The 13,205-nt window shown below is 41.5% G+C and overlaps 1 protein-coding gene across 1 annotated transcript; it reads left to right on the top strand.

Annotated features, from left to right (window-relative positions):
* Positions 1-74: 74 nt before the first annotated feature.
* Positions 75-10,018, top strand: LOC311108956 (alpha-amylase-like). The gene is made up of 11 exons (XM_084151737.1): positions 75-749; positions 2,474-2,671; positions 3,387-3,533; positions 6,916-7,122; positions 7,292-7,522; positions 7,865-7,998; positions 8,342-8,464; positions 8,539-8,638; positions 8,812-8,933; positions 9,283-9,408; positions 9,659-10,018. The coding sequence occupies exons 1-11, from the start codon at positions 744-746 to the stop codon at positions 9,849-9,851; spliced, it is 1,587 nt and encodes a 528-aa protein (XP_084007863.1). The 5' UTR covers positions 75-743; the 3' UTR covers positions 9,852-10,018.
* Positions 10,019-13,205: the final 3,187 nt, after the last annotated feature.

Genomic DNA, 13,205 nt, shown 5'->3' with positions numbered 1-13,205 from the left:
TATTTTTGTATATTTTACATAATCACACAATGTCAAATTTGCCTAATTACAAAATATAGATATGAATTTACACCATTTTGTAGCATTGGTGAACCATCTGTAGGGTCACAGGAGTTTTCAACCTCAGAAAGTGATAACTGAACAGGAGAGAGAGAAGGTAAATGTAGACTGAAAGCAAATTGAAATCTAGATTGGCTGTAAGCTACAGATGGTGGTGTCAAAGTTGTAGAGTAACACTCTTGAGGAGAATGTGAGCGATGATGCTGGTAGGCAGGGACTGAGTCCATAAGCTTAGCTGTACCCTGCTCTCTGTACTCTGAATGCATGATGATTGATATATTTATTGGGGATAGACCAAAGTACACACTGTAGGAAGGTGAGCAGTGCCAACAAAACAGACAGAATTGTTTATTAAAATCACTTTTCTTGTATTGTCAGTTCCATGCCTCATTTCATGAAGATAATCAGTCACCCATTCATATGTTTAGCACCAATATATGGTATTAGCAATATATGGTAGCATTTGCATGACTTGCAACCACTGCTGCAGAGACTGACCAGGGTCTCTCAGTTACTGCCCTGCCCACTGAGGGTGCTTGATCTGTGGGCTTCAGAAGAGGAACAGCTCCCTGCTTTAGGGCCTGTTATAAACAAGCCCCTTCAAATGCTGCACAGACTGGCTGTGTTGTCTGAGAAGCAGCTTGCAACTGGACTGCATGGATCTGCAGAGCTGAAGAGCAAACATGAAGGTGAGCCATTTAGAACTATAGCCTACTGCAGATGGCGGTGTTATTGAATGATACAAACACACTAGTTAGAAATATCCAGTCTGACACACAGGCCTTTACCACTGCCAAAATATGTGAACAAACTAGTATCCTTTGCAAACGCATGCTGTTTTTCTCGATTCAATATGTTTTCTATTGCATTGAAACATTTGTTCAGTAAATCCCGTGTAATAATTTGGTTGTAGGACCTATGTTAGTGTTTATGAGGTTTGTCTTTATCTCTCGTTGAGGTTGCACTACAGGTCTTTTGGAAGCAGCAAATGTGTCTGTAAAATGTTCCAATTTAAACGTAATACTTGCAAGACAAGGTGGGATCTTTTTTTTTGTTGGTGAAATGGATTACGCGACAATTGCGGTGGAAACGCTTTTGTGCGCAAATGTTTATATAAAAACCATAATCGCAGTAAATTTGTAGTCACGCGATGTTTCATATGTTACCACAAGGACGTGGAAAAACATGCTGAGTTTATAGACAGATGGAATAAGTTATTATGAACTTTATAATTTATTTCTTGACTGAACTTATGGTGATTAGGTGCACACTGATAAGCTTCATGCAAATGTTCACTAAATATCGAGGATGGGCTATTATTTGAATTATGTTAGTGACATGGTAGGTGCTTAGCTGCCAATAATCAAATAAAAATGATCTGGCGTTTATCTAGCCCAAACCCCGCCTGATGGCGATATTGAGTCGTTTCATCTTATTGTCCAAAGTGAATGCACGCAGATGGGTATACATTTGTATCCCCGTGGACCTGTTCGTACATAAAACATTCGCAATTCAGGCTCCAAATGCATCTATTTCCTCCTAAACTCGATTTAATGATAAGACTGAAAATATGAGTACTTTCTTCATGATACGCAATTTTCCTCCAGCAAGTGGTTAATGCCTAGTCCCGGATATTGCGTTCAGACTATCAGGTTGCAGCAGTCTTGTTTATCCCTGGCTGAACTAGGGGTGCAACATCAGGAAGAAGTATTAGCATGGTGGTGGAAAATGGTGCTTCATAAAGAAAGTATGCATATTTCCCCCGTTTTTCCCCCCGCGTTCTCGCCATTAAATCGAATTAAGGAGGTCATCGACATCTTTGTAGCATCTGTGACAAAACCATCAGTAGAGTTGAAAATGCAATGGAAATCCATTTAACTTAACTGCAAAAGTGTGTATATATATATATATATATATATGATTATTTGTCAAATAAATAAAAATAGCTTACTGCACCTGGTATTCCCATGCGGTAGTCTGTCCCAGTACTAACCAGGCCCGACCCTCAGGTGTGTTCAGGGTGGTAGGGGCACAAACACAGTTCGACTGACAACCGTCGTCAGCTTGCAGGCGCCCGGCCCTGTCACAAGGGGTTGCTAGAGCACGATGAGCCAAGGAAAGCCCCAGCGGCCAAACCATCCCCTACCACGGACGGCGCTGGGCCAATTGTGTGCAGTGCTTTTGGCCGCTGCGCCACCCAGGTCCAAACTTTTTTTTAAATGTATACTACATCATCACGCACAGCCTTTTATCCGCAACATGTCAGTGTTGATGAACATCCCTCTGGAGGGAAAATTTGCATATCGTTTTTACGCAGATTTTAGAATATTCAAGTGAAAATCTGTCGCCAGTTGGACAGAAACCTAGGTATTGTAATAAATTAATCAGTCACTTGTGTCATTGCCTCCACCAGGTAAAAGCTAAACTATGTGGCTGCCTGTTGGCTCTGGGTCTTGGAGTAGGCCTCTCCCAATACCAGTCTAAAAGTCACACAAAGCATCACATTCAGCAGGGCAGGTCAACCATAGTCCACCTGTTTGAGTGGCGCTGGAATGACATAGCTGAAGAGTGTGAGCGATATCTGGGACCCAATGGATTTGATGGAGTGCAGGTATGCCTATGTGTTTTTCTTCCAGGCAACAGTACAGTCAAATCACATTGTATTTCTGTTGGAAGACCGCTTCTACTTTTAAAGTCTATTACAACATTTATGTATAAGATCTGATGACCCAGCCTCCACTGTTAACACTATTGATAATATAGATCATGTGTACATACAGTATAGATGCACATCAGCGGAGGCTGCTGAGGGGAGGACGGCTCATAATAATGGCTGGAATGGAGTCAATGGAATGGTATCAACCACAAGGAAACCACTTGTTTGGTACCATTCCATTAACTCCATTCCAGACATTATTATGTGCCATCCTCCCTTCAGCAGCCTCCACTGTTGGAATGGAATAAATGGAACAGTATCAAACAGATCAAACATATGGAAACCACGTTTCACTCCGTTCCATTGATTCTATTCCAGCCTCTACAATGAGCCCATCCTCCTATAGCTCCTCCCACCAGCCTCCACTGATACACATGTACAGTAGATATTCCTCATAGAAATGACTGATAATTTATATATTTTACAGACTATATTCTTCATGTATCACAACCGGCCGTGATTGGGAGTCCCATAGGGCGGCGCACAATTGGCCCAGCGTCGTTCGGGTTTGGCCGGTGTAGGCCGTCATTGTAAATAAGAATTTGTTCTTAAATGACTTGCCTAGTTAAATAAAGGTAAAATAAAATAAAATATAAATGTGTTGTACTAGATCTCCCCTCCCAGTGAGAACGTGGTGGTGACTAAACCATGGAGACCGTGGTGGGAGAGGTACCAGCCAGTCAGCTACAACCTCTGTTCTCGCTCTGGAACCCAACAGGAGCTCCGAGACATGGTCTGCAGGTGCAACAATGTCGGGGTAATGATGATGGAACATGATTCCTTTGAATTCATTTATAGAAGGAAAAGTGGACATGGTTATATACATTTTGAGAAAAAGGCCTTGGTCCAATCATTTCTCACTCTTTCTAAAACTATCTTATTGGTTATGCAATGGTTTGCTTGAGAAGAGATATCATTTAACTCATTTGTACTAGAGGGATGTACCGAATTTCTGTTTTAATTGTTAAGGAAGGAACACGACTGCCCACAGATACTGTGCTGTATGCGTTTTGACCTCTCATTGTATAGATCTATTTGAATTGTGTGAGCCTTATATTGAGACACGACATGTACAGTGCCTTCAGAAAGTATTCACACCCCCTGACTTTTTCCACATTTTGTTGTGTTACAGCCTGAATTTAAAATGGATTAAATTGAGATGTTGTGTCACTAACCTACACACAATACCCCATAATGTCAAAGTGGAATTATGTTTTTAGATTCTTTTAAACAAATTAATTAAAAATAAAAAGCAGAAATGTTTTGAGTCAATAAGTATTCACCCCTTTGTTATGGCATGCCTAAATAAGTTCAGGAGTAAAAATTTGATTAACAAGTCACATAATAAGTTGCATGGACTGCAATAATAGTGTTTAACATGATTTTTTTATGATTACCTCATCTCTGTACCCCACACAATTATCTGTAAGGTCCCTCAGTCGAGCAGTGAATTTCAAACACAGATTATACCACAATGACCAGGGAGGTTTTCCAATGCCTCGCAAAGAAGGGCACCTATTGGAAAGAAGGGCACCTATTGGAAAGAAGGGCACCTATTGGTACAGTAGATACTGAATAACCATTTGAGCATGGTGAAGTTATTAATTACACTTTGGAGGGTGTATCAATACACCCGGTCACTACAAAGATACAGGCGCCCTTCCTAACTCAGTTGCCGGAGAGGAAGGAAACCGCTCAGGGATTTCACCATGAGGCCAATGGTGACTATAAAACAGTTACAATGTTTAATGGCTGTGATAGGAGAAAACTGAGGATGGATCAACAACATTGTAGTTACTCCAGAATGCTAACCTAAATGACAGAGCGAAAAAAAGGAAGCCGGTACAGAATAAAAATAATACAAAACATGCATCCTGTTCGCAATAATATTTTCAATCATGGTGGTGGCTGCATCATGTTATTTATATGCTTTTCATCGGCAAGGAATATAGTTTTTTTTAGGGTAAAAAGAAACGGAATAAAGCTAAGCACAGGCAAAATCCTAGAGGAAAACCTGGTTCAGTCTGCTTTCCAACAGACACTGGAAGACAAATTCACCTTTCAGAAGGACAATAAAATAAAACACAAGGCCATATATACACTGGAGTTGCTTACCAAGACGACATTTAATGTTCCTGAGTGGCCTAGTTACAGTTTTGACTGAAATCAGCTTGAAAATCTATGGCAAGACTTGAAAATGGCTGTCTAGCAATGATCATCAACCAACTTGACAAAGCTTGAAGAATTATGTGGAAATGAATTACCCAGACTTACCCAGAAAGACTCACAGCTATAATCACTGCCAAAGGTAATTCTAACATGTATTGACTCAGGGGTGTGAGATATTTCTGTGTAGACATTTTTCAATATATTTGCAAAAATTTCTAAAAACATGTTTTCACTCTCATTACTGATTATTCTGTGTAGTACATTTTTATTTACACTGAGCAAAAATATAAACGCAACAATTTAAACGATTTTACTGAGTTACATTTCATGTAAAGAAATCATTACATTGAAATAAATTCATTAGGCCCTAATCTATGGATTTCACATGACTGGGAATACAGATATGCATCTGTTGTCCACAGATACCTTTAAAAAAAGGTAGGGGTGTGGATCAGAAAACCAGTCAGTATCTGGTGTGACCACCATTTGCCTCATGCAGTGCGACACATCTCCTTCGCATAGAGTTGTTGAGGCTGTTGATTGTGGCCTGTGGAATGTTGTCCCACTCCTCTTCAATGGCTGTGCAAAGTTGCTGGATATTGGCAGAAACCGGAACACTCTGTCGTACACGTCGATCCAGAGCCTTCCAACATGCTCAATGAGTGACATGTCTGGTGAATATGCAGGCCATGGAAGAACTGGGACATTTTCAGCTTCCAGGAATTGTGTACAGATCCTTGCGACATGGGGCTGTGCATTATCATGCTGAAACATGAAGTGATGGCGGCGGATGAATGGCACGACAATGGGCCTCAGGATCTCATCACGGTATCTCTGTGCATTCAAATTGCCATTGATAAAATACAATTGTGTTCATTGTCCCTAGCTTATGCCTGCCCATATCGTAACCCCATCGCCACCATGGGGCACTCTGTTCACAACGTTGACATCACCAAACCACTCGCCCACACAATGCTATACACGCTGTCTGCCATCTGCCCGGTACAGTTGAAACTGGAATTCATCCAGCGTGTCAGTGGCCATCGAAGGTGAGCATTTGCCCACTGACGTCGGTTACGATGCCGAACTGCAGTCAGGGCAAGACCCTGGTGAGGACGACGAGCATGCGGATGAGTTTCCCTGAGACGGTTTCTGATAGTTTGTGCAGAAATTATTTGGTTGTGCAAACCCACAGTTTCATCAGCTGTCCGGGTGGCTGGTCTCAGACGATCCCGCAGGTGAAGGTCGGATGTGGAGGTCCTGGGCTGGCGTGGTTACATGTAGTCTTCGGTTGTGAGGCCGGTTGGGCGTACTGCCAAATTCTCTAAAACGACATTGGAGGCGGCTTATGGTAGAGAAATTAACATTTAATTATCTGGCAACAGCTCTGGTGGACATTCCTGCAGTCAACATGCCAATTGCACGCTCCCTCAAAACTTGAGACATCTGTGGCATTGTGTTGTGTGACAAAACTGCACATTTTAGAGTGTCCTTTTATTGTCCCCGCACAAGGTGCACCTGTGTAATGATCATGCTGTTTAATCAGCTTCTTGATATGTCACACCTGTCAGGTGGATGGATTAAATTTGAGTACAACATTTGAGAGAAATAAGCTTTTTGTGCGTGTGGAACATTTCTGGAATCTTTTGTTTCAGCTCATAAAACATGGGACCAACACTTTACATGTTTATATTTTTGTTCAGTATATTTAATACATTTTGAATTCAGGCTGTAACACAAGAACATTTGGAATAAGTCATTGGATATAAATACTTTCTGAAGGCACTGTATAAATCATATCTAAATATAAAGTTCTGGTGTGAATTGTACTGTATGCCTTTAGATCTCTCATTGTAGATCCATGAAAATAGCGTGAACTACTGCTATAAATGGATATGATATCTGTTTGAATAGTGAACTACATTCATGTATCAGTATTAGTGTGGTTATGAACACATCTCCCTCTGCAGGTGAAGATCTATGCAGACGTGGTCATTAATCACATGTGTATGTCTGGCGCGGGCGAGGGGGAGGGCAGACGCCGTTCGACCTGTGGCTCATACTTCAATGCCAGCAAGAGGGAGTTCCCATCTGTGCCCTACTCCGCTTCCCACTTCAACGATGACAAATGCACCACCAGCAGCAGAAATATTGAGACTTTCCAAGACATTTATCAGGTATAATTTCAGAGAGAAAATAAATAGGATAACTTCTTGTAAATACCACTAGACACTGATAGAGACGTATTATGTTCTCTCTCTCTGCAAACCTCTTTTTTTAAATCACGTAATGTAATATAAACCCAGAGATCATACAATGTATTGCTTTGGCATTTCAACCCACCAGGTGCGGAACTGTCGTCTGCTAGGTCTTCTGGACCTGGCGCAGGACAAGGAGCATGTGAGGGAGAGGATAGTGGACTACATGAACAGGCTGGTGGACATGGGTATAGCAGGTTTCAGGGTGGACGCATGTAAACACATGTGGCCTAGGGACCTGAAGAACATCTACAGCAGACTTCACAACCTCAACACCACCTGGTTCACACAGGGATCCAGACCACTCATTTACCAAGAGGTGGGAATGAGAAATGTCCATATGTTGACTTATTGTACTTGTATAATGTATTTAAGTAGGTAATGTGTTCTGTTGTTTTGGCCTGTTATGTATCATTTTTGATTGCTTACAATATGTTTATTTATTCAAAACAACAGGCTAGTCTAGCAAATATTTTATATATACCTTTTGTCATGTGTTTCTTGTAAGTGACAATTAAACATTAATGCTGCAGATTTAGGAATTTATCAATCAGCTTCTGACATTTAAGCTGTAGGCCTACTGTGGGCACCATGTTTATTTGTGTGATTTAGCAAAAACACTGCAAATCCAACAGGAACACATGCCCATTTTCTCTTCAAGGTTATCGACCTAGGTGGCGAGCCGATAAAAGCGACAGACTACTCTGGACTGGGCCTCGTCACAGAGTTCAAGTATGGTGCTATGCTGGGCTCTGTCATCCGCAAGTGGAACCAACGGAAACTCTCTGACCTCAAGTATGATTTGGCATGCCTGCCAAATGGCACCCTATTCCCTATGTTCCTTGCTGGTCAAATGTAGTGTACTATGAAGTTAATACGGTGCCATTTGGGATGCACACACATAGTATAACATCTTGCCTTGGTCTAAGAATATAAATATGGCAGATTGTATATCAGCAAATTCTCAAATATATGTTGAACCCTCAGCATGTATGACTGAAGTATATTGTCTCGGTTACTACATAACCCTGGTTCTCTGATGGAGAGAACAAAACATCACTGAAAGAGAACCCGCTTGTGATACTGTGAGAATCGGACTATTCTGAGGTGAAAATTAGCTTCTTGTCTGTTGTTTCAGGACGTGTGGTGAGAGCTGGGATCTGCTGCCCTCAGGCGAGGCGCTGGTGTTTGTGGATAACCATGACAACCAGAGAGGGCATGGTGCAGGAGGGGCCTCCATCCTCACATTCTGGGAGCCCAGGTAGGGACCATACTGTAGAATCTGATTATATATATTGTATAAGTATAGACAAATTATTTATATCATATCCTCAGAATGTATAAGATGGCCATGGCTTTCATGCTGGCCCATCCCTATGGAGTTACAAGAGTGATGTCAAGCTACTGGTGGGATCAACATGTTGTGGATGGAAAGGTATGCTTCTGACAGTCTAAACCTCGGAAAAGTTCTGTTGACTTCTCTTAAACCACAACACTTTAGATCTTAAACCTTGCACATTGTGTATGACCACAGTCACTTGACTATGGTCAATGTGACTGCTCGCCTCACGGTCGTGCTGTTCGTCTTGCTACCTGTCTGTCGGTCAGGACCAGAATGATTGGATAGGTCCTCCCAGCTTCCCTGACGGCTCCACCAAGCCTGTCCCTATCCAGCCAGATGGCAGCTGTGGGGAGGGCTGGGTGTGTGAACACCGATGGCCCACAATCAGGTGACAGTTTAAACCTCCAGATCTCAGTCAGTCAATCATGTTGAATAGTATTGTATTGACCTACTATAAAGGGTAACACTTTATTTGAAGGGTACCTTCAACAAGGACTTCATAACACGTTCATAAGCAATACGTAAAGCTTTCTTAAAAAGTGTGTAAGCGTCTCAAAAATGTGGTCGTTGACATAAGCATCTTATGATAGTATTATATTAAGTATTAATGTAGGTCCCCTTCAAACAAAGCGTTATCCAGTAATGTGAGCAGTTTGACCTGGTCAATGTACAGTTATTTTGTATGTGCGCTTAATGGTGGTTATTATTTTGCTGAACTGCTCTCTCTCTCCATGTAGAAATATGGTGATGTTCCGTAATGTTGTTGATGGGGAGCCGTTGTCTAACTGGTGGGACAATGGGGGGAACCAGATAGCTTTTGGACGAGGCAACCAAGGCTTCATAGTTATCAACAATGATAACTGGTATGTGAGTTTCACCATATGGAAGAAGTTGTAGATAACACATTTGCAGACATTTAAATGAATGCCATTAATTAATTTGTTAGAGGACATTTTGATGGTCCATTTTTGATCGAAAGGGAAGCACTGTTTGATGGAATTGACAAATACTAATAAGATGATCTTTGAATGGGTAAGGAAATCAATTCCATAACATAGTAGCAGTCATCCTACAATAATTGTATGTAACACTGAACTCTTTCCTATTATTCAGTTCCCTGGATGTGATGCTGTCCACCGGCCTTCCTGGAGGAACCTACTGTGATGTCATCTCCGGTCAGAGGTCAGGGGGGCGTTGCTCGGGGAAACAGGTTACCGTTGGAGGGGATGGGAGAGCACACTTCACCATCAGCCCCTCTGACCCGGACCCTGTCATAGCCATTCACACACACTCTAAGCTAGAGTAGGAGCTAATAACACTGCACTTTGAACCACAGACTATGATATTATAGTTAATGTATCATTACTGTATTTCAAGTGTTCTTTCTATCGATGTTTGGAAAGATGATGATGATGGATGATTAAGCAATAAGGTATGAGGGGGTGTGGTATATGGCCAATATACCACGGCTAAGGGCTGTTCTTAGGCACAACGCATTGCGGAGTGCCTGGACACAGCCCTTAGCCGTGGTATATTGGCCATATACCACAATGCCCCCAAGGTGCCTTATTGCTATTATAAACTGGTTACCAACGTAATCAGAGCAGTAAAAATACATGTTTTGTCATACCCGTGGTATACGGTCTGATATACCACGGCTGTCAGCCAATCAACATTCAAGGCTCAAACCACCCAGTTTATAATGAAGATTATACTACAGTGATGTATTGAGATACTGAAATGTCATGTGTTATTATGGCTCATATCAATGTGGGTCAAGTGAAATGTGTAAAAACATAATCAATGGAAATGTTACATCAGATGTGATTATGCACTATAGATTCTGCATGACTTCAAGTTAGCGTTCACATACATACATTTACATTAATTATATACTGTATGTGTTATCATTTATAACATTTAATTAAATGTCCAGTTGGAAATAGAACCAGTTCCAGTTTTTTTTTTTACTGAAAACTGTCAGGTAGATTTTTAAAAAGGCTAACTGGCCATGGCACAATGATGACAAAACCTGTTTAACAACTCCTCCTAATATTGCTGATGTGGCTTCACATAGTGTGTGAAGAGAACCCAGCCAACTCTAGAGAGTACTCTTGTAATCAGTTTAACAAGACTTTCCTGGAGCAAATCTGTCAATTCCAAGGTGTGCTTATTCATTATACAGCGAGTGATGGCTTTACTATGCATATTTTATGGCTTTAAACCCTGCAAGTTTCATGAAGTTGTCCAAATGAGTAGCATTTAAAACTAAAATGAAGTCATTCATTTGAATAATTTATATTGGATGTCTCTGATAAGCATTAGCACCAAGGTCATCCGTTCTGCTTCAGCCAGGAGCTGCTTTTCAATAATGCTGCCCATTGATAAACAACTTTGTAGTCACAGAGAGAGAGAGAGCGAGAGAGACACAGAGAGATAGAGAGAGAGTGTCACAGAGGGAGCTTCCTCATTCTACCAAACCTGCTTCTTACTTATTCAGAGGGCTTGATATAGACATAACTAACACCATAGCTGTGGTACAGTGCAGGGCTTGAATTATGCAATCCTTCTTCAGCAAAACAACAACACATGGAACAAACATGTCACAGTCTCTACAGTAAACTCAATGCATGTGTTGAGAGTACAATGCCGTGGTGTTGTCACATTAGGCTGAGGAATATTCTCACTAGACCCTGCTTGGGAGCACATACACCCCAGCATCTGTGATGCCTTCCCACTCACACACACACACACACACACACACAGCATGCTAACGATGCTAACGCTACACAGCCCAACAACAATCCCTTCCTCATCACTTGTCCGGAGCTGTCTGAACTGCCAACTAAATCTCGGCCTCATCTTATCCACTGTAACCTTGCTTATTCCCCGTAGTGGCATTAGTAGAGCTGTAAAAGTATTTATGGGGGGACAAATGCGGAAGAGGCAATCTAAGGCAAATATATATTTCCTGCCTGTTGATTTCTCAGGGCCAGAAGGGTATGGGCGGTGATCAGTATGGATATAACTATTCCCTGGGTAACTCTTCAGGACTAAGGTAAGGCGACAGAGCAGCATGCCAAACAGCACAGCAGTGTGTGTACACCATGGTTTTAATATGGCTCAGCTGGCCTTCGGCTCTGAGACAGCCGGTAAGGCGGGCCGGTATCCATCTATGAGTGTGTATCATTAGCCCAGACCGAGTGGGCCTGACTCAGCTGTGTGTGTGTGTGTATTGTTATTTTATTAGGATCCCCATTAGCTGTTGCAAATGCATCAGCTACTCTTCCTGGGTCCATATAAAACCTGACATAATATAGAACAATAATAGACAAGAACAGCTCAAGGACAGAATTACATACATTTAAAATAAGAATCTAGAACAAAAAAATGTCCTGTAGTGACAAAACCCTGAGAAAGCAGGTAGACCTATGCTCTAGGCCTATATTCAGTCACATCTATCCCTTACATACTTGCATAGATACATATCAGTTTACATGCAAGTTATTTAGGTGTATGTGTGTATTTGTGTCAGGGGCTAACTTAGCCATCTAATGTACCAGCCTTTTTTTACAATATGTTCAGTTTGACCTGATGCACAGACTGAGTACCAGGCCTGACTGTGTTTTGAATGTGTTACAGGCATGAAAACACTCTTGGGAATGTGAGTTACCACTCACTGGCTCTGTAATACAGGCAATAACAACATATAAATAAAATTCATGAAAATAGTCAAGTCATTTCTGTCGAGCCTGTTCAAACGAGAACGATCGAACTGATAGGGACTGCAACTGAAGCTATTGCATGAATAAAAAACATTACTATTGCCTCTGAGATTATACAATCCACTATCTGCTATCTACTAAGCCATGTGTAGTATTCCTATTGAGTGATTTCGGTTGTGCACCCACTACCGTACAGCAACATGTCGCCATTGAATTTTGTAATCAATGAGATAGTGTCTCCAGCGATTCCCTTGAGAGCACAGATGATAATGTTTTCCCACATCTGAAAAGCAAATGCTTCCATTATTAATGGGATGAATTATGGAACATAATGTATATCTTTATCTCCACCTAAAGAGGGATTCCTCATAGGGGATGTATGGAGATGACCTGACAGCATACTGATGAAGAGAGAGTGGGTTGGAGGGGATGGGAGAAGAGGAGACAGAGTAAGAGAAGAGGAACATTCTTGCTTGAGAAATTGCTCTTTGCTAAGAAGCTATTTTTGTTTTGGACCATTTTAATTGTAAGGTACTTAATTGTTACCCAGAAATATTTGTTATTGAGATAAAAACAGCTGCATTGGACCTTTAAGGCAGAGATTTCTAGCATTTCTAGCTCCCAGCATGCAAAGCTCCAGACAGGTATGCATTACTTTGGGGCCTCAAATCTCAACAGAACTTTGCTAATCTTTTAACCTTGTGCTCTTCTCTCTCGTAGCGTGTGTAGAGAGAGCATCCGTACGGCCTAATCTCTTATAAAAGTTAGAGCGAGTGAGTAGAAGCCATCGCAGGGTGATGATGATGTATCCTGTGATTTCCACCCTCAATATCATCCAGAAGATCGATGTGGTGAGTAAACCTTCGCTGCACAGTGTGCAATCGGCTATGAGCCTAAAAATAAACATTTCAATTGAAATAATCCAACAGGTTTTC

This window comes from Coregonus lavaretus (assembly GCF_964263955.1).
Source record: "Coregonus lavaretus genome assembly, chromosome: 34".
Lineage (NCBI taxonomy): Eukaryota > Metazoa > Chordata > Actinopteri > Salmoniformes > Salmonidae > Coregonus > Coregonus lavaretus.
The sequence above is the reverse complement of the archived record's forward strand: the minus strand, read 5'-3'. Positions and strand labels throughout refer to the sequence as shown.